Source organism: Polyodon spathula, chromosome 25 (genome assembly GCF_017654505.1).
Source record: "Polyodon spathula isolate WHYD16114869_AA chromosome 25, ASM1765450v1, whole genome shotgun sequence".
Classification (NCBI taxonomy): Eukaryota; Metazoa; Chordata; class Actinopteri; order Acipenseriformes; family Polyodontidae; genus Polyodon; species Polyodon spathula.
In genome coordinates, this window is record NC_054558.1 from 2752930 (window position 1) to 2775700 (window position 22771).

General features: G+C 48.7%; 3 protein-coding genes across 3 annotated transcripts; all 3 read left to right on the plus strand.

The window, feature by feature from the left end:
* Nucleotides 1-403: 403 nt before the first annotated feature.
* On the plus strand, nt 404-6094 carry LOC121300197 (synaptophysin-like protein 2). Its single transcript, XM_041228694.1, has 7 exons — nt 404-697; nt 827-904; nt 2252-2317; nt 2352-2440; nt 3058-3259; nt 4318-4506; nt 4747-6094. The coding sequence occupies exons 1-7, from the start codon at nt 680-682 to the stop codon at nt 4867-4869; spliced, it is 765 nt and encodes a 254-aa protein (XP_041084628.1). The 5' UTR covers nt 404-679; the 3' UTR covers nt 4870-6094.
* A 2150-nt stretch (nt 6095-8244) lies between these two features.
* On the plus strand, nt 8245-17771 carry LOC121299426 (ataxin-7-like protein 2). Its single transcript, XM_041227109.1, has 11 exons — nt 8245-8400; nt 9448-9516; nt 12562-12666; nt 13066-13291; nt 13804-14078; nt 14326-14408; nt 14666-14898; nt 15362-15557; nt 16009-16130; nt 16407-17283; nt 17409-17771. Exons 1-11 carry the CDS (start codon nt 8271-8273, stop codon nt 17424-17426), a joined length of 2334 nt encoding a protein of 777 aa, XP_041083043.1. The 5' UTR covers nt 8245-8270; the 3' UTR covers nt 17427-17771.
* A 1063-nt stretch (nt 17772-18834) lies between these two features.
* On the plus strand, nt 18835-22206 carry LOC121299492 (cytochrome b561 domain-containing protein 1-like). Its single transcript, XM_041227236.1, has 3 exons — nt 18835-19510; nt 20005-20042; nt 20475-22206. The coding sequence occupies exons 1-3, from the start codon at nt 19363-19365 to the stop codon at nt 20994-20996; spliced, it is 708 nt and encodes a 235-aa protein (XP_041083170.1). The 5' UTR covers nt 18835-19362; the 3' UTR covers nt 20997-22206.
* The last annotated feature ends 565 nt before the right edge of the window (nt 22207-22771 follow it).

Here is a 22771-nt window from a genome sequence, read left to right on the forward strand (position 1 = left end):
TGGGTCTATGAACAGTGAAGAGAATAGATGGCAGCTTCCACCAGCGTTTGAGGAATAAACCCTTTTTAAAAAACGACATTATTAACTATGTCGTGTTTGGCTAGCTCTGTTCTCCTGTCTGCGCGTCTCTGCAGAGCAGTCCAACCCAAGACAGAGAGAGAGTCCTCCGGGAGGCTAGGCGTGGGCGCCCCCCTCCTTCCACCGCTACCTTTGGCTTGGGAAAAATACTTTGACGCAACAAATAAACTTGAGAAGCATTCAGAAAGCGAGCTGAAAGATCAGTACGGGTCGGGACAGCGACGGTCGCGTACATGCTGCAATGTGTTATATGATATTGTTGGCAAGGAGAGATGTTTGCGTGCAGTTACTTGACTTTTGTTTGCAATCATTCCTTCCTTCCCCCTTCAGTCTAAACCCAAGCCAGTTGTAAATGCAATGGACGCGCTGTCAAGCTATTTGCATTGCTACTGACAGGCACGCCCCGCGTCGACGCGTCTAAGGGCGAGTCGTGTGCTCCCTCCGCCGTGCCAGGTCAGAAAAAGTTTGGAGAGAAGGAGGATGAGGCTCGCTGAGAGTCCGGTTGAGTAAGACTGTGCTTGCAGACAGCTCAGCAACCCATTTCGCAGCAGGAGGAAGTTTTGTAAATCTGTGAATTGCAGAATCAAAACCTCGACGCAATATGCAAGTGGCCGCTCAAGTAAAGTCTTTGTAAAACATTCCGTTTGTAAAGTATATATTTTACGATAAGAAATCTACACGTATTATTATTATTTATTATTATTATTATTTTTTTAATTGTTTGTTTTTGGATTGCATTATTACACAGAAAGTTATGACGACTGGGTTCCGGCTGGATTTTGCGCCTCTGAAAGAGCCGCTGGCCTTCATCAGGTGCTTGCAATGGGTGAGTTTTTATAGTTTATTACAGCTCTACACTTTCATTTTCCGTGTGGCGAGGGCTCGTTATTTGCACAGCCAGCACCCAGCCTACACAGACCGCAACACCTATGAGTTACACTCTGAATTACATTAACGCCCGCACGTTGAATTCAAAATGCAATCTGCAGCTAAGCTATAACTACACAGTTGTCGAAAAGTTCCTAGTACAGCCTGTAATCATTATTTTTTGAGTGACAAACACCTGTCGATTTTTAAAACTGAACCAAACCACTGCTGTTAAATTTATCTTAAGCACCGAAGCGAGTTTCTTTCTTGTTAACATTTGCAGGGGTGATGTGTTTTTCTTGTATTAAGAGTATACTTGACGGTCGGAACCATCTTGCATTGCTTTCAGAATGGTATTGCGCAAGGCAACACCCAAGAACAACATGGGACGTGCAAAGCACCTTGATAGAAGTTAAAAAAAAGCGCATTTCCGCGTTAATTAAACTACCTTGTTGCTGTGTCCCGTTTACTGTAACACGTAAACATTGGTGTTTTAACTTTCACAGTTTTAAAGCGGTGGTTTGCAGCTCTAGACGGTGTTTTTTTTTTTTTTTTTGGGGGGGGCGAGTTTTGCTCATGCTCCCTGCTATATACAATCTCAACTACAGAAATGCACAACAGGATAAACATAATACAAGAAACTACTACTTTATAAGGCAACACGTCCAAACTGTACGCAAGGGACACGTTTAAACTGGGTGTTTTGCTGACTGCAGCGTGGAGAAAGGATGCGTTTTGGATATACCTGCTGTGCTTTTATAGCTGGAGCGTTTAACTTCCTGGCAGGAAGACGTGCTTATTAACAGCAGGAAACGGTTAACACACAAACCAGGTTTAATGTGAAAGTCAGACGAGAATAGAAAGTGTTTAGGTATGTCAATAATTGGAATGCATTCACCAGCAGGGATAGACAGGAAGAGAGCACCCGGCTCTATCCAATGAGAATCAGGGTCCAACAGGATATTTCCAGTGACTGAGGAGTACTTCATGAAGCAGAGCCATTGATAAACTCAAAACTCACTGTTGCAATAAGTAGCTGCAGCTTTCCATCTCCCGCCTCCTTCAGATACAGCGTGGTTAAAAATAGCCAAGCAGATGGAATAAGTGGGTATGAGAGGTACAGGCGGTATCAAATGTGATGAGAAACCTGCTGGCACTTTAAAATCATGCTTTGAAGAACCGAGGGGGTGGGGGGACCAAAAGAAAACTTGTGCAAAATCAGTCAGTCAGTGCAGCCTGGTGTGGAGGGGCAGTTAAGACAGTAATGCATGTGTTTTTTTTTTTTTTTGTACCTTCCTCACTCCAGATCTTTGCTATATTTGCGTTTGCCACCACCGGAGGGTACACGGGACAGACCTCACTCCAGATCTTTGCTATATTTGCGTTTGCCACCACTGTGTGCGGAGGGATACACGGGACAGACCGCGGCTTCTGTGAAGTGCACCGGGAAGACCGTGGCCGACAACGTAACAGTGCACTTCGCTTACCCGTTCAGGTGAGTGCGCGTGCGATGTCCACTGTGTGCGCTCAGAGAGGATCGCGGAGTGCGTGCGATATCCACTGTGTGCGTTCAGAGAGGATCGCGGAGTGCGTGCGATATCCACTGTGTGCGTTCAGAGAGGATCGCGGATATCCACTGTGCGTGCGCGGAGTGCGTGCGATATCCACTGTGTGCGCTCAGAGAGGATCGCGGAGTGCGTGCGATCGCGGAGTGCGTGCGATATCCACTGTGTGCGTTCAGAGAGGATCGCGGAGTGCGTGCGATATCCACTGTGTGCGTTCAGAGAGGATCGCGGAGTGCGTGCGATCGCGGAGTGCGTGCGATATCCACTGTGTGCGTTCAGAGAGGATCGCGGAGTGCGTGCGATATCCACTGTGTGCGTTCAGAGAGGATCGCGGAGTGCGTGCGATATCCACTGTGTGCGTTCAGAGAGGAGCACTGTGAGAAGGGCAGGTGGGCAGAAACAGTGAAAGCTGGAATAACGAACCGCAGCTGAGATCTGTTTCCACTTCAAAATGAAAGTAATGCATGTGTGAAATCTCTTATAGGTCACCAGCAGTTTCCCCCAAAAAACATTTGTTTTAAAAAAAAAAGTTCCTGCTGCGTTTCAGGTTGAACCTCGTCAAGTACGAGGCCCCGCTCTGCAACAACGTGTCCGGCTCTGAAACCCTGTACCTGTCTGGAGATTTCTCCTCCTCCGCGGAGTTCTTCACCACCATCGGAGTCTTCGCCTTCCTTTACTGCACTGGGGTGCTCGTCATCTACCTGGGATTCCAGCAGCGCTATCGAGAGAGCAGCAGGGGGCCCATGATTGTGAGTATAGGGCAGGGACTAGCAGGGTCTCGCCTCAGCAGTGGAGAGGTTAGCCTGCAATCATGCTTGCTTTTAGACAGCAATACAGTTTACTAGGAGTTAATGCACATAATTGTGTAACAGTATAGCTAAGGATGACTGTATAGCTACAGAGGGATAAGTTTCAGTGTGTCTCACTGTGCAAGCTGTTCTCCCTACAGCTTAATCTACCTCGGACGAATGTAAAGAAACTGGTCCGGCTTCCTTCTGACAGGCGGTGTATACTAAACGGAGGCATGCTGTTAAGTCTTAAGCTTCAGCGTACGTGTGTGTCTGGCTCCCCTCGCTGGGAAAGTGAGCAGCCCAAAGGGTTATCTTGGGGTGGACTTCTTTTTAAAAATTTGAGGCGGCTTCAGGCGAGGTCGGATTTCTTTTTAAACCCCCGCTCGCTTTTTTTTTTTTCTCGCTGACCACATATTGCACTGCAATGCTTTGCATAGTAACTGGTTGCTAAGCTGCTCAAACTGTGTGAAATCATTATTGAGACAAACCCTACACACAGAGTATTAGAAATCACAAGGACAGTGTTATGAGTCGCTGGAATACCTTGTTCCAGCATTTTTGCTCCCATTTGTAGCACCTAGAGAGAAATGTCCCAGCTCCGTGTCTATCTGGCAGGGGGCTGGGCGCCTCTCTGTGAAAAGTCCTTTGTTGCTGTACAGGACAGCTGACCTAATGATCTGGAATTAGAGGCTTGGCCAGGCATTTGACAAGCCACCAGCAAGAGAAATTCTTCAACTGTGTGTGTCTAGCTCATCGTAAAGTATAATTCTAGAAAAAAATTCAAATTCACCCAGAGTGGCTCATGCAATTTCTTTTGCTAGCGAGTGCATTATGAAATGGTTATGGTTTAACAGAAGCGACACTGAAATAAACGTTGTGGAGTCTCTGAAGTGGAGAGAAGGACTCCTGTTGGGACAGGCGGCGCTGGCAGGATTGACTGTTCTGCATGAATCCAGTGTGCCCGGCTGGGTGTGTAGCTGCTACTGAAGCCCTCTGCTCTTTCCCCTTGCCTGCAGGATTTGGTCGTGACGGGGGTCTTTGCCTTCATGTGGCTGGTGTCATCCTCGGCTTGGGCTAAAGGACTGACGAACGTCAAGATGTCAGTGAGCCCCAACAGCATCGTCCAGGCCATAGCCGTGTGCAAGGGCTCTGTGGTGTGTACCGCAGGGGCCGTGCCTGCCATGGGCCGGCTCAATGTCTCTGTGGTGAGTCTGTCCCTCCCATAGCCCTCCCTGCAGGTTAAAACAGCAGCTATCAAACAATCCCATCCTCGTTCTGTGGTTTAGAGTCAGTGAGCAATTTTAAAACCCTCCTCCTCCTCGCGCTCTAAGCTCTGGTGGGGACGGCCAGGCTCAATTTCGAGGTCCTCGCTGGCTTTCCGAGCCGTGGCCAGCGGAAGCAGTGCTGAACCCGTTCTGAGCCTTTCTCTTGATTTCTCTCTGCAGATCTTTGGTTTCCTGAATCTGATACTGTGGGGAGGGAGCGCCTGGTTTGTGTACAAGGAGACCCCCTGGCACAAACCAGCCAATCCACAAGGATCTGTGGAGGAAGGAGCCAATCAGAACTAACTGCACATTGTGACGTCACTCCTGCCCGTCTGTCTGCCAATCACAGCGTAACCTGTTTTTTGTTTTTTTTCTTTTTAATCCTTTTACATACAAGAGAAATAGTAGAATATCAAACACACATCTCCTCAGCACCCTTTGAGTTTAACATTCAACTCAAGCCTGGATTGCACCAATGTTAGCGTTACTGTAGACACAGCAGAATTAAACAGGGTGTCTAAGTGGTGCCAGTGTCATTTTTATAAATCTATGATCCGGTTACATTTGATTCTTGCCAGTAAACTTGCAGGACGATAGGGTGGGGACAGCAGCTGACATTGATAAGCTATGAACAGTCTCTAGCACTTGCTGCATTCAGACAGTACTGGCACCCGGGTGTGGCTATGTTCCAAAGCACAATGCCATAGACGTCTGTGTGAGGTTGTGAGGCACAGCTCTTAATGAAGCAGGCAGGTACAAGTGCTTTAGGTCTGTGCTTATTGTGCCGTGACAGACGAGAACCGGGTTAAGATGTCGGGCTGATCCTGCTGGAGAAACGCATCTACTGCAGTCCAGAGACAAACTGGAAGTCTTGTAGTTAAGATCGTAATCCGCGTAGTGCACTGTACCCACTGTTATCATGACAGTACATTACACTCCATCGCTAGCCAATCAGAAGCGAGGGATACAGCAATGGAGAGGCGGTGACATCGTGTTTAACCACAAACTAAAGAAACTCCATTCAACGTGGGATCTACTTTTACTCCAGACTTCACTGAAGGGGTTGCGTTAGGGATTCTAGATTTAGCACTGCTGGGGTTTAATAGCTGAGGGGTGAAACTGCCAGTGGGAGATGAGAGTGACCACTGTATTGTTTTGTAAGGTGAGAGTGTTTTTTGCTTCTATGGTTTGGGGTTATTTTACGAGTTTTGTTTTTAAACCTTGCTTGCTAGGGCAGGGTCAAAATAAATCTAACAAATATTTGTTTTAAAATTGTTAAGTCACAATAACATTTAATGTTTCGTTTTGGTAGCCATACACACAGCAAGCCGTTTTCAAGTATGTTTTCGAAGACCTGTCGGTTCTAGTTGTTCACGTGGGGATGAGTGCTTGCTGGGTTTCCAGTGTCTGTATGCAACACTGCCCAAATTAGTATGGAATATAATTATTGTACATTATTGTTAAGCCCATGGTACTGAACTGTGCCTGTGCATGGGCAGCGCTGTATTAAACAGGATTGGGGAAGTCAGAGGTGTGTTTCTCTTTCTTTGTATATTTTAATTCAGGGTTCTGTAAAAGCAGAAATTGATCTGAAAACAACACAGCGCTGTGTGGCCCTTGTGTTTGAATAGGCATGTAAACATGCTCGTATCCACTAGATGGCAGTATCCGCGCTGTTCTCATTCATTTTAGCCGCTGCTGGCATCATCGTGCGCACACAGCTGCGCTGAAACGCTTCGCAGCGCTTTGAAACTGAAATTCATCAGCCGACGCAACAGCGGGATTCAATCTGCTCTAAAGGACCATTGCATTCACCATGTAGCCTCAAATCCTTCACACACACACCCCTCTATTAAAATGAGCAGGAAACGATCGTGCTATGAAACAAAGGCATTATGTGTTTCCGATTATCTTAAAGCAATCATTTTCACCCTAAAGGTCTGCAGGACAAACAGGATTAACACGCAGGGCTAAAGAGTATCCAGATGTGAAAATAACTACCCAAATTATAGGTGAGCAACGCGTCGCTCTGAATCCAGCTAACTTGGGAATAAAGTGATACTCCTCCTCTCCTGTGATGAGCAAATCCTGGCAATGCAAGGGTTAAAGCAGAGGCATGTTCCAGTCTATTATATAAAGTGATACAATGAGCAAACCCTGGCAATGCAAGGGTTAAAGCAGAGGCATGTTCCAGTCTATTATATAAAGTGACTCTGGTGCATTTAATGATGGGCAGAATCTCATCTACCCCACAACTCAGCCTGACCACCTGACTGACGTGCATGTAATCCTAGGGCATTGTTATAACGTGTTTCTTTCCAAACTGCCCATTTGATGCCTATATTACAGGTAGGACCGGTGGCATTGTTTCAGTAGCAGTTTTCCCTTTCAGAAGGACTCGGAAACTGCTGGCACAGTCTGCACTGACAGGCCGAAGGGGTGGTGCGGCTGGGTGCTGTTGGCAGAGCCACGTTGTGTTCGTGTCATCTCCAATGCCATAATGAATCCTGACAGCCATGTGACAAACAGGACTCTCTTTCACTGTGACACAGACACACACACACAGACAGGAGAGTCCTGCTGCTGACTGCAGCTACTGAAAGGCACTGTCTGCCACAGTGATCAGGAAAGCATTCAGTGCCGTGAACACCAGCCTGTGTGCAAGGCTGTTTCCCCAGAGCAAGCAGGCGGTGCATATAGAGTTCATTATAGGGGAAGGGCAAACGAATCATCATGAAAATCAAAATATCACACGGCGCTGATTTCTGCACCTGTTCATGAGTGACACCAGCCATCAAGCTCAGGGTACCGAGATATTTGCTCCGCCTCCTGCAGGTCTGCCTTGCAACAAGAACCGGAAACCGTCATTGCAGCTGAAGAAAGGCAACATGGGAACTGTAGTTCTGTAATAGTCTAAGACTACATAATGGGACCTCTCAGCTCGAAGCGTTTGCTGCCGATGCCAGTGTAATGCTTAATGCAGGGACTTTCATTCCGAAATGCCGAGTGTCACGTTCACATAGCATCATGCTGTTTCTGAACACGTCAGCGTGCCACGATAATGTAGCCTTAGCAAAGAATAAGCGGGGAGGAGCCTAACTATGTTATAGATTTTATTAGGCGACAGTAAATATAACAGTGAAATATTTTCAAAAAATGTTTATTACTTTTAATCCAGTACATTGTTCTCATATGAAATATAGCAGGCGAGAGATCTCCACACACTGCTGTACAGCCCAGTGTGTGTGATTCGGGTATTGCTGTAACGGCTCTAGTGTTTTTTAGTAGCGCATCAGGACTGGGTGAGGCTCTCTGTTCGTGCCGATAGACAGATGGCTGAGAGTCTCGGTATGTTTCCAGCGCTTCGTGATTGGGCTCTTACAATATTACTGCATTCGTATCTGTGCAGCTATCCACTCACAAAGGGGGGAGAGATGCAAAGCGTTGTGATGACACCAAGTGCAATTAATTACTGGTAGCTCCCTCCGGTTTCTCTCAGCCCAGCAGCGCCAGGCACTCCTGAGATATCTCACCGATCTCCGTGGAGACCGCGGCACGGCGGGGCAGCCCGGAGCGGCGTGTGCTGAGGAGCGGTGAGCCGAGCGCGTCACCGCCCGATCAAACCCCCCCGTGCCCGTGCCCGCGCCCGTGCCCGCGCACTGCGGGAGCGCGGAGGGTGACGTAAGGGGCGTGCCCGCGCAGTGATGATGGCGGTGCGTGAACGCGCGGCGGCAGTAATGGCTGCTCTGAGTCGGCGGGTTCCGAGTCTCGATGATTTCGCGGGCCAGAGCTGGAGCTCCTGGGTCGAGAGGGCGGACATCTCCGTGTCGGATGGTGAGTGAGTTATTCAGCAACAGCGTAGTTCGGTCTCGGCTCAGCCAGGCCCCGTGTTGCGGTTTATTTTCGCTGAAACGGAGAGAGTCCCAAGCCTGTAACCCAAACAAAGGATCCGCCGGGTCCTAGTGCTGGCTGGGTATCGAAGCGCCTGGACAGCGGGGTCCCCGGGTCCTAGCGCCGCCTCCTCCGGAGAGGACACCCCAAAACATGACGCGCAGCCCCTGCACAACGCACCAGGGCATTGTAGACAGGCAGTGCCTCTGATTGCTATGGCAACGTGTTAAACACACTGCACTGTGCGGCATAACGCGTGTCTGCACAGGAAGCGCTCGCACAGAAGCACTATTCGCGGGCAGCACATTATAACTATTGTTAGCAGACGCAAATAATTGCATCTCTAGTTTGTTTTTTCCCCCTTTAACACAATAAAAAAGTTAACCCCAGCATTTGAAGTTTGACGCATGTGTGTGTCACTCGCGTCACATTCCCGTGGGAGTGGGCTGTCGGGGTGGGCTGACAGCGCGCCAGCTCCTGTGATGAAGTTGAGGGAGGGGGGGTGGTGCGTGGGGGTGCGCTACCATCACCAGACGTTAACCTGCAGAACTCAGAAAGATGAGCTGGAATCAGCCTGTAGGAGGAAGCCAGGGAGTTATTTTGCTAGAAAAAGTTTTTGGTTCTACAGCAGTCTCTGTTGAAGGAAACCACAAGTCTGCATGTTCCATCTTAGCAACGATTTCATTTTAGTCTCAGGTTAGCAACAATAAATGCATCACAAATTATTATTATTATTATTATTATTATTATTATTATTATTATTATTATTTGTTTAGAGTATTGACTACATTCTTCAGTTGAAATCATGGAAGAATACTTTTATTCAAAGCGTTTGTCATGATTTAACTTTATATGTTAACCACAGCAGACTTTAGAATGGACCCCACTGTGTTTGTCTGCCCTACCAAGAGTGCGTTTGATGCAGCTTCATTCCAAACCCTGCTGAGTCAGTGAAGGCTTCATGGCTTCTGTTGGTTGTTTGTCACACAGGGGTTGATGCTGAGGAGTGGAGCAAAAATGGGAAGAAGAAGGCGGAATCGATGACTCTTGTCAAGGAGGGTAAGTGACCAGAACAGGCTTTTAAATTCTAAACTTAGTGCAGCTTACAAAACAAACAAACCAAGGGTCTGTCAGCGTGAGCCGTACTGGTTTGTCATTTTAGATGCTGTGAGTAAAGTTTGTGAAACACGCAGTGCACAGCTTTCGTTTTTCATCTCAAACCAACTTTATCGACAGTGTAGGAGTGACTAAAAGAGCATCGCGTTTGGCTTGAAACGCAATTACCAAAGAGTCGAAAAAAATTTCAGCTGGAATAAAAAGGTACAAGTTTGTATGTGAAGTGATGTGCTCTGAAGATGACGTCCTGTACAAAGACACATGTTGAAACCTAGAGCACTTTGGGGACCTAGTGGAAGCAAAAGAACAACACACCTGGCCCTTGAGGTTTCCAGTCAGAGATGCCTAACACAGAAACATGGCATCCTCTAATTACATACCCTTCCCTAAGGCTGAGAGAACCCTCACCAGGGCTTACCTGCTGGGAAACCCAGGATCTGATTTTCATAAAAACACAAACTCCGTGTGTCAGTTCCATCATTGGCGCGCGAAGGGTAAGACCGAAGTGCTTTCCACGTCGGCAAGTTTCATGTTTGTTTTGCTGGAGTGAACTGTGGGGGGAGTTGTTTCAATGACGGGGCAGTGGCGGGGCGGGGCAGTGGTGGACCTGCATTCTATACATGCAGGGATCACCCACGCTTGGAATGGGACGAGGTCTTTTGTTTATTTAAGATTTCGTTTTATTTGACGCCAGCATTGTGCAGTAAAAATCTGCGGCTTCTTTGGAAACAGAAACTAGAGCAATTGAGAAACGAACGACAGTCGCAAGAGTGAACTGCGAATGTGGGCTTCCTTTAGCACAGGCTTTAAACGTTAATCCGAACCTGAGCGAGAAGCGCTGGGTGGGTAACCAGGCGACACACAGCCTTTGCAGAGCTAATCGTGGGAGAGATTGCACACGGCGTTACTGTGAGCGGGTAGGAGCTAAATTATAAAAGCTAACCGAGGACAGGACTAACGAGTCTCGAAAGTAGCAAGGATGCAAAGCTGCAAAGAAAGCTGAAGCTTCGCCTGCTTTTAAAGCACTAAGCTGTCGGCTCTGAACCTGTCTTTTTTTCAACTAGATAGTAGTCCTGATAATCGACAATCTGGCAAATAGACTTGTGGATCCTGCGCTGTCTAGCTGCTCGGAGTCTGATTTATCATTAAGCAGATCACAATCTTGACTGTCATGATGATGTTTCTAATGCAGTGGATTTTCTATCTCTGATTGCACAGTACCTGTAAAATAAAAAATAAATAACGCAGTGCGCTATTGATATGGTGGCAGAGGGACTGTGTGTGTGCGTGCGTGCGTGCGTGTCTCAGTCTGGACAGTGCAGCAGGCTGTGTTGTGGAGCTGCTGAAGCGTGCCTGACCGATTGCTCCATTAGCATTCACTAATAAAGAAGCGTGGAGCACATCCTCCTGCCACCAGCTGCAGTGTGAGATTCCCAGGGCCTGCTGTCGCTCCCCGCCTCTCATTGCCCTTGCATCAACTCCCCAGAGAGAGTACAGTGCAGTACAGGCATCCTCCTTCACCACTCCCTACCCAGTCTGCACAGTGCAGTACAGGCATCCTCCCTCACCACTCCCTACCCAGTCTGCACGCTGCAGTACAGGCATCCTCCTTCACCACTCCCTACCCAGTCTGCACGCTGCAGTACAGGCATCCTCACCACTCCCTACCCAGTCTGCACGCTGCAGTACAGGCATCCTCCTTCACCACTCCCTACCCAGTCTGCACGCTGCAGTACAGGCATCCTCACCACTCCCTACCCAGTCTGCACAGTGCAGTGATTTTATTGCAGGCTTTGTTTTTAACATGTCATCCTCCTCCTCCACAGGCTGATGCGATAGACAGCTATGATCTGGATGAAATCTCAGTACAGCTGGGTCCAGACAGCTATGCTTCCCCCTCCCCGTCTGGGCCAGGAATCCTGCCCGCTCGCACCCAGAGTCTGCCAGGCTGAAGAAGTCCAGTCTGTGCAGTCTAGTCTGAGGATGTGAACAGCGTGGATTGTAATTGGTTGTAAAGCTGCTGGCTGTGCGGCAGACCTCCTGTTCAGTGTGCTCGGTGGAGCTCATGAGTGGCTTCATAAATCAGCCGGTCTGGGAGACCAGCTGGATTAGAGTAGCGTTAAAGAGTGGCTCAGTTCAGATCCATCTCTGATCAGATCATTCAGACAGGAGACCCTCTCTGTGTGTTTTTACTCTCCAAGGCAGGAAGCCTTCTAAAACAGAGAGGATAGCTGTGGTTAACTTGAAAATAAATCAGATTCGGTTACTCACCATCTTCACGAGATCGCAAGGTCAGAAAAGGCTTTTTGACTTGTGCTTTATGAAAAAAAATAAAACAGCCGTGCTGTGAAAAATGTCAAGCCTCGGGTGTTCGAATCACTTGCCTGTATTGAGGGGCGAAGGATTTACTGGCCATTTGCGCCAAGGACCGTTTCTCTCCTAACTGAGCTGCCGTTAACAGGCCAAGCCAGTCATTCACAGAGCCCCTGTCCGTTCTCTCCTCTCCATCCTTTTCACAGACAAATCGGCAGGTCACGGTGCTTGAAGATCCTGTCGGGGTCCCATCTAGCAACCCCCCTCCCTCGGGACAGCCTCGTTGTGAATAAAAGGTTTACACAGCAGCTGTACCGCGGTCGCTGTCCTGCCCCGTCTCACCCAGGATTTCATTCTACAATGAATAAAGAGCTTGTAAAAGGAACATCTGCTGCTTCAGTACCATCAGACCGTGGAGAGCAGAAGAGACACTTTGGAAGAATATTAGTGTCACTATTAATAGATAGGTGTAGATAATACAGGGTGCTGTCTACCAGTGTGTTTTATATATGTATATCTATAAAGGGAAATAATAAAAAACATTATATCGGATCTTAATGTGACCTCCTTTCCATCTGATCCCAGCCATTTGATTTATACTATGGTAGCATCGCTTCATATAAAAATGACATTGTTAAGACCTGCTCTGTTTGTCTCTTTCCCTGCGCTGCTCAGACATGGCTATCTTCGGGCAATGCCCAGCACACGATGACTTCTTCCTGGTGGTGTGTAACCACTGCGGCCAGGTGGTCAAGCCTCAGGCCTTTGAGAAGCACTGTGGTGAGTAGCGGTGCCCTTACAATGCAAGGGGTGGGGGGGAAGCCTTAGCGTTTCAGAATGAAAGGCTTGTGATCAGTGTGTGACGTTACCTAGACAGGAGTGTGGTTTGAGAAATAGATATCTCTAATAGTCTGTAACACAAAGGGGTCTGTTTGAATGATCTCCCAAGAGTCCAATCTTAAGACCTGCCCTCTTTGTATTAGTCCCTGTGGAGTTTTCCCCTCAAAGATGATTTAGTAAGCCACTTATTAACTGGTTCAGTGTCAGTACACTCTCAGTGTGAGGGAGCGTTTGGAAATGTTAAGCGCTGCCGCTGTTTTAGATCATTAAAACAGAGACCTGTGTTGATTTCCAATCCAGGTCCATGCTAATGCCTTTCTGTTTGTTTGCTTTGTCCAGAAAGGAGACACGGGCCTCTGAACAAGCTGTACTCCCGCCTGCACCCCACCTCGTCCCCCTCCGCACCCCCCCAGAAACCCCGGTCAGGGAACCCTCAGTCCCAGCACGTGACCCCCAAAGCAGTACGGGAGAGGCTGCAGCAGGGGGGCGGCACCCCCAAACCCCAAACCCAGCCAGCGCAACTAGAACCGGGGCAGAAACCAGCCAGTGTGCAGAAGGAGCTTTGGTAAGCAAGCCCTCTTGCTCTCAGAGTCCAGCCTGGGGCTTCAGAGCTCGGGAGTTTAGAAGCTGCAGAAGCCGACTTCAGGCAGAGCTGCAGGACTCATCCCGGCACTTTATGAAAGGAGATTCGACAGCTTCTGACTTCTTAGCCAAAGCATGCAGTTGTTTTTTTTCCAGCACTGATTTAGATCTGTTGAATAGACACCTGTATTTCCTTAAAGCTTCAAAATGGAAACAGATGTATTTCTGGAGATCTGGGGAGAAAAGGCAAGACTCCATAGAAGCTTGAGTCCATCGCCTGTGTTTTGCACAATATATCTGGAGAGCATTCCTGTTTTCACAGACTTGCGGGTAGAAGGTGTACCTTAATTTCCAAAAGCTTGTCTGCAAGAAAGGGGGGGGGTCTACTTTCATTGTTTTAAAGAGTTTTTAGATTCCTGTGAATTCAGTAAATATAGGAACACAGAAGGATACCTGCATCTTAGACACTGAACTGACAATTTTCTTTCTCCCCAGTTACTTTGTCCCCGTGGTGAATTTAGAGAAGATCCCCTCCCTCACCCAGCCTGAAGGTGCCTGTGTCAAGCTGGGCTCGCGCCCCAACACTCAGCCCGCTCCGCCGCCCCCCCCCTCCCCCAGAGAGACGCTCCGACTGCACGGGCCTGCGGGGAGGGGCCTCTCGGAGTTCCCCCTCGCAGAGAGGGCCCCGAGCCGGAGAGGAGACACGACCCCTGGCCCTGAACCCAGCAACGCGGCGCGCAGCGGCCACAAGACTTACAAGAAGATCTCCAGTAGGATTACTTCTCAGCTGCAGCTTTTACAATACTTTACTGTATTGTAGTTAGACAGACTTCTTCAGCCTAGCTTGTCTGTTTGTTTGGTTGTGGATTTACAATATCTATCTGTCCATTTACATAGAGATCTCAAACGGTACTTCTAGCTTTTCTCATTATTATAAATTGAGTGACCAGCACTGGTTCAGGGGATAGTCGAGTTCAAATGTCAGTGCTTCAGCAATGCTTTGATTTTGTTTTCCAGAGAAAGAATGTGACCTGGACAGACATTGCGGCGTTCTGGACCCTGAGAAAAAGAGACTGTGTACTCGAGTGCTGACCTGCAAGGTGACTGCATAGCCAGGCTGTGACTGTCACTGCATCTGTGCTGCTCTGCACAGGGAGTCTGGAGGGTAGACCCGGGGAGGGAATGGGGGGGTCCTGCAAGGTGACTGCATAGCCAGGCTGTGACAGTCACTGCATCTGTGCTGCTCTGCACAGGGAGTCTGGAGGGTATTCATTTCTTAGCAATTGTAACTGTTTGAGTAACCTCTCACAGCAGAGTGTTTCCTTTGCTGTTCTTGACTCTCTGTCTCTGTCATCAGATTCACTCCATACACCAGCGGAGGGAGGTGGCGGGCCGTACGAAGGGCTTTGACCAGCTGGTGGCGGAGCTGAAGGCGGGTTCGAGGGGGCGCGAGGCAGCGGGCAGGGAGAGGGGGGTCCCGTCCAGAGAGGGGGGTACTGTCCGCTCCCCCAGCTGGGACCAGGGCCCCGAGACCCCCGCGGGACTGACCCCAAACTGCAGGAGGAGGCTCACCAGCTGCACAGCACTCAGGTACTGCCGCTCCCACTTGGCATACCCTCTGCACTACAGGGGCGCTGCCCAGATTACCCACCTGCATAACCAAGCTGTGCTGTAGTGTGATAGCTGACATTGCTGCTACAGAGGTGTTCAGGGAGAACGTAACGTTTGTCTGTGTGTTGAATTTAAAGCTCTGTGTTTCATAGATAGAAAGAAGACTCCGATTGCAGAGCAGTTTCGCCCATTCCAGGTTTTGATATGTGCTTGATTTAGTGGATAGGTAACACGCTCAAAACCAGGAATGGATCGGACTGCTGTGCAGCGGTAGTCTTGTTTCCATCCCCATGTGTTGGACCAAACTGGCAGGAATCCCGTGTTCTCCTTGATGTTCCGGGTTTTGTGTGACTCGTGTGATGTTTTGTTTGGGGTTTCAGACAGGGAAAGGGCGGCTCTCGTTTGCTTGAGCTGCTTGCTGAGCCTTGCGCTGTGTTTGCAGGTCCAGGGCGTCATCGGGGAGCGACCCCGAGGAGAGCAGCGCCCCCTGGGGGGAGGCAGACGCCCGGCCCCTGCACCCCTTCCCCACGCTGTGGCCCCACAGCCACCTGTCCAGCGAGGAGAGTGAGGGGCAGGAGGAGGAGGAGGCAGAGAAACCAGACTGGCACTACTCCGCTCTGCATCCCAAACCGCTGGGGGTAGGTCCCGCGCACACGCGTTCGCTCGAGTTCCTTAGAGAAGCAGCTACTTAAAAACTCACACAGCTTTTAAGAAAACATTTGGAGTTTGAGCAAGTGGAGCCAACAGAGTTAAAAGATTGTAGCAGTCAGTTTCTTTTGTAAGACGATACAGAAGCACCGCATTGTCCTGTAAATTTGGCCACTTTATCAGGTGCTGTTGAAGAGGCTGCATCAAAGTGTCAGTGAACTGCACCCAGTAAATGGGTAGAAGCAAAGCTGTACCGTTTTCAGAGGGGCAGGGCGCCCAATTGTTGCAGCTGTATGACAGACTGCAGCTTGACAGGTGCGTTAGGAAGAAAGTGATGAGGGAAGAAGACGGCTGCAGAGGCTGATGAAAGGAAAAGCAAACAGAGCGAGGTGCAGCGTGAACAGGCAATAACCCCTCCACCTGTCCTTCTCTCCCACACAGCTGTGCACATTCGGGGGCCGCTCCCTGGGGCGGGGCTGCTTCGTCTTCAACAGGAGGCTGGACCGGCTCCGCTCGGCGCTCAGCTCCATGGTGGAGCGGCACGTCAACTCGCACATGTGGAAGTAGGTGCTTCGCAAGCGTCCTGCACACTCTGGACAAAATCAGAGGTGCATCTTTCAAAACTGCGGTGTACAGTGAGTGGAAGTGCGTAACGGGTAAGATAGATAATGTGAGGGGTTAGGTAGCTCACACGCTGTGTGTGCGTGGGGATGAAATACAAGGGGAGAGAACAGGAAGAGTGAGGGAGTGTGCAATGCTGTATCCTGCAAATACAATCACTCTTTAACCAAGCAAAGAGTGCCAGGTAGCTGCTAATGTGTTTGTTCCTCTTGTGGCAGGAAAATACCTCAAGCAGCTGACCTCCAGTCACAGCGTACCTCGGCACCCATCCCAGCACCCTCCTCTTCTTCGTCCTCTTCCCAGCATTCCTCTGCTGCTGGTTCCTGTCTTCCAGCCATCTCTCCCTTGAGGACTTCCTGTTTTAGCTCCTCTGGAGTTTCTAAGCAGTGCACAGCAGCCTCCCCAAACCCTGGCACTGCCTGCGGGCTTTCAGATTCCACGGGGGGCAGAAGCCAGTCCATAGTGTCCCCGATAGCTGCCAACACCCCCTCCCCGTCTGCTCTGAGCAGGACCCCCACCCCTGCCACTAAAGCCAGCAGGTCATCCAGGATAAAGGGGGCACCAAACCTGGAGCACAACGCCGCTTCCCGGAAGAGGAAAAAGCCGCCCCCTGCGAGCGAGGACCCGGCGCCTAACAAGAAGAACTGTCTGCTTCAGGACGGAGGCAGGACGCCTATATCCGGGTCCTCGGAACACCCGTCAAGGACCGCCCCCTCCCCTCACAGACCGCTCAATGGAGCAATCTCCCCCGGCAACAAGCCTCGCCCCCAGCCGGCCCCGACGGAAGCGCCCCCTGGCCCCATTTTTTTCAAACGGACCCCCCACCCCCATTCGGGGCCACACACCCCCAGGCCGCCCCCTCCCAAGGACCCCGCCTCCAGGGCCAAGGCAGTTACCGCCAACAGCAAGGGTTTGAACTGTGACCCCAAGGGGCTGGGGAAGAAACGGAAGAGCAGGCCCCCTGCTCCCCCCGAGCCCATACCTGCCAAACCCAGCCGCTCAGCCACCTCCTCCGACAGCAACTTCTTCCAGAAGAGAAAGGACAGCAAGGGAGGGATCTCAGCCGGGCTGGAGAGGAAGCTCAGCCTGCACAAGGTGGGTGGAGGGGCAGTTCAGGTGGCTGCTTGGCTCAGGTTCAAGCGAGCAGATAGAGCTTCAGCAAGCCTGCCAGTGCTGAGCCCGCACTAACCAGCCTGGTTTCTCCATTTCTTTCTTTGCAGTCGAAGCTGCATCACTGACAGAGTGCCTGCCTTTCAAACCAGCCGGGGATGCAATCTTCAGAGATCCATTGCCACAGACGGACCGGATCGGACACTGGATTCGTGCGTGCGTGCGTGTGTGCGTGCGTGTGTGTGTGTGTGTGTGTGTGTGTGTGTGTGAGTGCGTGACTCTGAATGGGGAGTGTTTGTGTGTATGAAGTGTGCGTGCGCCTGATTGAACTGTGTCCAAATATAGAAATACCTCAAGACTTTTACCTGTTATGCTGCTACACAGAACGTGCGTTGAATTAAAAAAGGAAACCGAAGGGTTGAAAGATCCGAATGCCACTGAGAACTGTTGCTTTTTCTATTCATAAAAACATTTTATTTGTACTTTTTTTAAAGCAGCGTGTTGACTGATTATTTATTTATATTTATTTTCACATACAGTACAGTGTCCAGTTTAAAGAGGTCTCCCTGTTTATGTTTCATTGTAAAATAACCCTTGGAACTCCTTACAAAGTAGCAGGGGAGCTGAAAATGATTGAAATGTCTTTTATGGTTGAAGAAACAACAGTATACCTGATGCCCATGACCTGAAACACTTGTGACAGTATCCTCTAGATCAGAAGATCTAGAATCCTGCAACACATGCAAACTCAAAGGCTTGAGTTATATTGAGTTACAAAAACCACATGAACACAAACCAAGGGAAGATTCTCAGCACGGTGACAGGGGCGACCACTGGTAATGTCCATAAAGCAGAAAGGACTTTTAAAAAGTCACTCTGTTAATCTGTGTGAAACAGTAAGGTAAATGCACAAGGCTTTGCCCAGTGAAGACATGGTAACTGGTTCTCTACATGTTAATGTTCACATCCTAAAAGCAAATGCATGAGTGACTGGCTAATGAAGCTGGGGGGTCCCCTGCTTGTTATCTAGGAACCAGGAGAACGCTGTCGCACCGTTTAACAGCTGCTTTGGGACCTGCAGCATAATCAGGTGAAAACCCCACCGGAGTTCACACACACACACAGCAATGAAGCTGTCTGACCACTGGGTGTCAGTGTTGCTCCACTTCCAAATTAGGTCAACCGTACAGACCAAGTTATGTTTGACGTCTGTCGTGAATGATAGCTAGCTAGTTTTTTTTTGTTTGTTTTTTATTTATTTTTTTTATTTATTTAAAATTCCGCTTAGCAAAAAGAAAAACTGCTGGGACCCATGCATACAACCGCAGTAGAAATCCATTGCAAAGTTACCTCTTCCAAAATCTCAACTCTCTCAGGTAAGGGGCTGTGGTGGCTGGTATCCAGGACTTTTTATAAACGAATAGTCAGCCTAAGTCTATTATCTCTCGGGTTAGACGAGCAGTTCTCTATTTCTCTGACCCTCGGTGTGACTGTATTGCCCGCTCTAACTGCGGCAGTCGCGCAAGTAGACCAGCAGAGGGCGTTGTTTCTCCATCAGCTGGTCTCGGTTGAATGACGACAGGGAGCCTTTTCTGTGTTTCTGCACTGTATCCAGGAAGTGATTTTAAACAGCCACCCGATCGCACAGATTGTATTTCAGGTGCAGGACAGCCGGTGTCAAAACATGATCAGGAAAGAGACACTAACGTCGTGTAAAACTCGGCAAACCGGGTCGACAAATTCACCACAAGACCGACAGCAAACAGAACAACTGCTAACACGACGAGCGCTCCGCCGGTATTGCGCATCGAGGCTTAGCTGCACACAGTAAGCTACTCTGTAGCACGCAGCAGCGGCAGAGAAGTTTAGAGTTGCATTGCTATAATTAAAAGCATCGACCTAGCACTGTTGCTATACAGTGGCCACCTCGCTTTAAAATAACAATTTGATTAAATGTGCGTAATGTTTTATTTTGGACACGCTCCGAAGCAAGCATGTAAATATGCTCTCGTTGTGGATGAAGTGTGCCAGGGTGCGCGGTAGGCACTAGTGCAGAAGGGTGATATGCCCCCAGTGTTTGACCCGTACAGCAGTAGCGCTGAAGAGGGACTCGGGATGAACGGTTGGCTACGGAGAGTGGGCATTGTCGCTGCTCATATTATTTCTTTGGCATTGACCATATTCATAACGCTACTGTCCCGACCTGGAACAAGTAAGTATTATTATTATTATTATTATTATTATTATTATATTATTATTATTATTATTATTATTTATTATTATTATTATTTAATGTCATAATTGTCATAGATGAAATTACAGACACTTATAGAATGAATTACTTCCTTAAAATGTAAGATCCCATTTATAAATGAACTACAGTGACTGAAATAAAAAAAAACACAACGCATTTGTAATCGCCTTATTCCCATGATATAATAATTCTCGCTGAAGATATAGGGTTTGGATTTAGATTTATACCTGTGTGAACGTTTAGTGATAGATTTGAGAACATGTTTGTGTTATACCATTGCAAGCATGTGAGTAATGCAATAGCAATATTTATTTAAACAGTGAAATTATGAATACTCCCTGTTTGAATCATAGAGAGTGACGGTATGTGTCTTCTCTGGTGTCTAGCTGTTAAGTCAGGTGCTCAGGTCAGGCTATGAAGTGTTCCTAATTTGATTTCCGTTGCCTCTACAGGTCTCTTCTCTTGGCATCCTGTGTGCATGTCTGTTGGAGTAAGTGAAGTGTTTAAACCATATTGTTATTCAAAGCTGTTGTCCTCTTATAGTGAGTTTTAGTGTTGAGAGACAAGTTCATGATCTTAAACACGGATGGAAATAACATTCCATAGCAGCTTCCCTCGTTTCAGCTATAAATAGCAGCTTGATTAGCTGCAGCGTACAGGTTGCCAGCTCGGGTGTGTCTGAACTCTCATTGAAGCCAGGCATGGATCACACTGGTATGCAATAGGAGCCTCATTATTTATTGAGTAGTAAACAGTTTTTAGATGTAAGTTCCTGGTTCTATACTACTGGGCACAGCTGTCTGTGAAACATTCATACAAGCACAGTTGTCCTAGGTGTTGCTGCATGAGCGAAAGACCTGTGTGCAGAGCCGTGCTCCCGTTGTAAGCAGCCAGCCTCTCCCTGCTTCTCTCTCTCTCTCAGTTCAGCCTCTGCATGACGGAAGGTGTGCTGCTCTTCTCCAGCGAGGGCTCCCCGTTCTGCTTCCAGTCTAGGAAGGGCAGGGTCCGGCTGCACTGGGTTCTGCAGGCCCTGGTGGTGATCGCTGGAGGGACCGGGCTGGCTTTCATCGTGGCCAGCAAGAACGTTTCCGAGCGGCCTCACCTGACCTCCTGGCACGGCCTCCTGGGCATGGCCACGCTGGTGGCCACGGGCTGCCAGGCGCTGTGTGGCGTCTGCCTGCTCTTCCCCAAGTGGGTGAATTCCGTGGCCCGGCTCCGGCTGTACCACGCCACCTGCGGGCTGGTCACCTACCTGCTGGCCTCGGCCACGCTCGCCCTGGCCATGTGCTCAGACTGGTTCCAGGGCACTATCAAAGGGGTGCTCTGGTACGTGTGTGTGCTGCTGCCGCTGCTCCCAGCGCTGGTGGTTATGAACCAGGTCACCAACTCCTACTTGCCTACCTATCATAGAAGGATGTCCCGGTCTGAGTCTGGCAATGTGTAGAGTGCGCTTTTCTACTGTTCCTAAGCGTGTGGCACTGGTGGCTATGCGTGTGTTTATGTGTGTTTATTATTTATTGAACCGGAACTGCTGAAACCTGCTGCAGACGGACCCCTCCTCTGAAACGAATTGAATTCAGCGACTCTCTTCGGACCAGGTTCCTCCTTCCCCGGGCTGTAATGTGTCCGATTCAGGGAAGCAGAGTGTGGCACAGCCGCTGTGCCAGCGTCTCGGGTGCGGCCGGTGGATGGAATTCAAGATCATTCAGTGGAGTGTGATCAGGCTGTTGGACTCGGCTTGCTGTTTCTCCCTGGCACGCTAACACAAGGTGTGGCTGTAGATGTCAGTAAAGCAATGCTCCTTCGCTATTGTGAATCCTCCCTGAAATGGAGATCACAGACAATGTGTGACAAAACCAAATGAAAAGCAGGTGGTGATTGTTGCTTTAAGCAGTGTCATGCTGTACCTGGTTAAGGAAACTGCTAAAACTGGTTTTACTAGAAACCAAGCTGTTTGAAAACCAGAGCTTTGTTAAAAGCAAAGTGGTGTTTTACAATAAGAAAGAACCAGAATAAGAAGTGATTGTCTTGCCACTGTAAACAGGGTGTGTTTTGTGTTTGTTTGTATCTTGTCGTGTGTGTTTTGTGTTTGTTTTTAGCTTGTGTGTTTTATTTGTGTTGAAAGCCACCGCTGGGATTCCAGCAGCAGTCACATCACACAGTCGGTCTCTAGTCTTGTAAAGGGAATGCAGTGCAGGTTGAACATCCAGCACTCATGGAAAACCCAGTCCACCTCAGTTGCCGTCATTGATGTGTTTGAGGAAATGTCTCTCAATGGCTGTGCAGCTGGGGACCAGGCAACTTTTAAAATGTTTTTCTACTGAGTCTAATACCCTGTGTGTGCGTGAATCGTATGGAAACAGCGTGGAAGGCTGCTAAGACGGTGTGTGTGCTCTGCCTGTAGATGAAGCAGGAAAGCCTTCATTGTGCAATCTGCTGTAGCGTGTATCATCTGAAACAAGGCGTTGTTGTTCTCTTGCTGCGGAGCAGATAGATTCACGCGGCTTTCTTCACGTCTCGTGGGTTCTGTCTGTTGAGTTTGGGGCTTGCTTTGTACTATAGTTTGAACATGTGTCTATCTTGTCATCAGACCCAGTGCAAGTGAAACTACATTGGATGTGCTGTATTGAATAAAAGGCTGTCTGTCTGTGAAACAGACTCTGGTTTTCTTTGCTTTGTTTGAATGGAAAGGAAGTGTAGGTTCCACACACAGTCGTGTGCTGTTTTATTAGAACACCCCACTGCCGCTGTGGTTTTGCATTTGAACTCAAACCACTAAAATAAACCAATTAGCGATGGTCTAATTTAATTGATGACTAATAGAAAGACAAAAGGAACACAGAGCCACACATCGTAAAATTAGCGATAGCCTATTGTTTCTATATCACAGATTACTGACCGTAAAACTTGAAATTCTCACACCTAGAGGTTTTCATGAAGGTGGGTATGTAAAGCATACAAATGAGAAAGCTTGAGGTGTGCAAATACATCTGCACCCTACTGCTGCATACAGGAACCTGTTCTCAAATATACATGAAGAAAATGTACAAGAAAATATAAACGGTTGAGTTAATCTGTCCTTCAGGATTGCAGGCGTGTGCGTGCTGTGTGAGTGATTCTGTTAACCCTCAGATTCAACAAGGGGGCGCTGTTTACCAATCGGCCAGTCTGACCAGAATGAATATTCTTCAGGAACATTTCAGAGTGACTCAATGTGCT

What these genes read in the sequence shown, in the direction of transcription:
- LOC121299426 (XM_041227109.1), top strand. Translation starts at nt 8,271, where the DNA reads ATGATGGCGGTGCGTGAACGCGCGGCGGCAGTAATGGCTGCTCTGAGT. An exon ending in AGTGTGCAGAAGGAGCTTTG is followed by an intron (nt 13,292 to 13,803) that starts GTAAGCAAGCCC and finishes CTTTCTCCCCAG; the next exon opens with TTACTTTGTCCCCGTGGTGA. An exon ending in CTCGAGTGCTGACCTGCAAG is followed by an intron (nt 14,409 to 14,665) that starts GTGACTGCATAG and finishes CTCTGTCATCAG; the next exon opens with ATTCACTCCATACACCAGCG.
- LOC121299492 (XM_041227236.1), top strand. Translation starts at nt 19,363, where the DNA reads ATGCCCCCAGTGTTTGACCCGTACAGCAGTAGCGCTGAAGAGGGACTC. An exon ending in ACTGTCCCGACCTGGAACAA is followed by an intron (nt 19,511 to 20,004) that starts GTAAGTATTATT and finishes TTGCCTCTACAG; the next exon opens with GTCTCTTCTCTTGGCATCCT. An exon ending in CTGTGTGCATGTCTGTTGGA is followed by an intron (nt 20,043 to 20,474) that starts GTAAGTGAAGTG and finishes TCTCTCTCTCAG; the next exon opens with TTCAGCCTCTGCATGACGGA.
- LOC121300197 (XM_041228694.1), top strand. An exon ending in TCATCAGGTGCTTGCAATGG is followed by an intron (nt 905 to 2,251) that starts GTGAGTTTTTAT and finishes TCCTCACTCCAG; the next exon opens with ATCTTTGCTATATTTGCGTT. An exon ending in GCCGGCTCAATGTCTCTGTG is followed by an intron (nt 4,507 to 4,746) that starts GTGAGTCTGTCC and finishes TTCTCTCTGCAG; the next exon opens with ATCTTTGGTTTCCTGAATCT.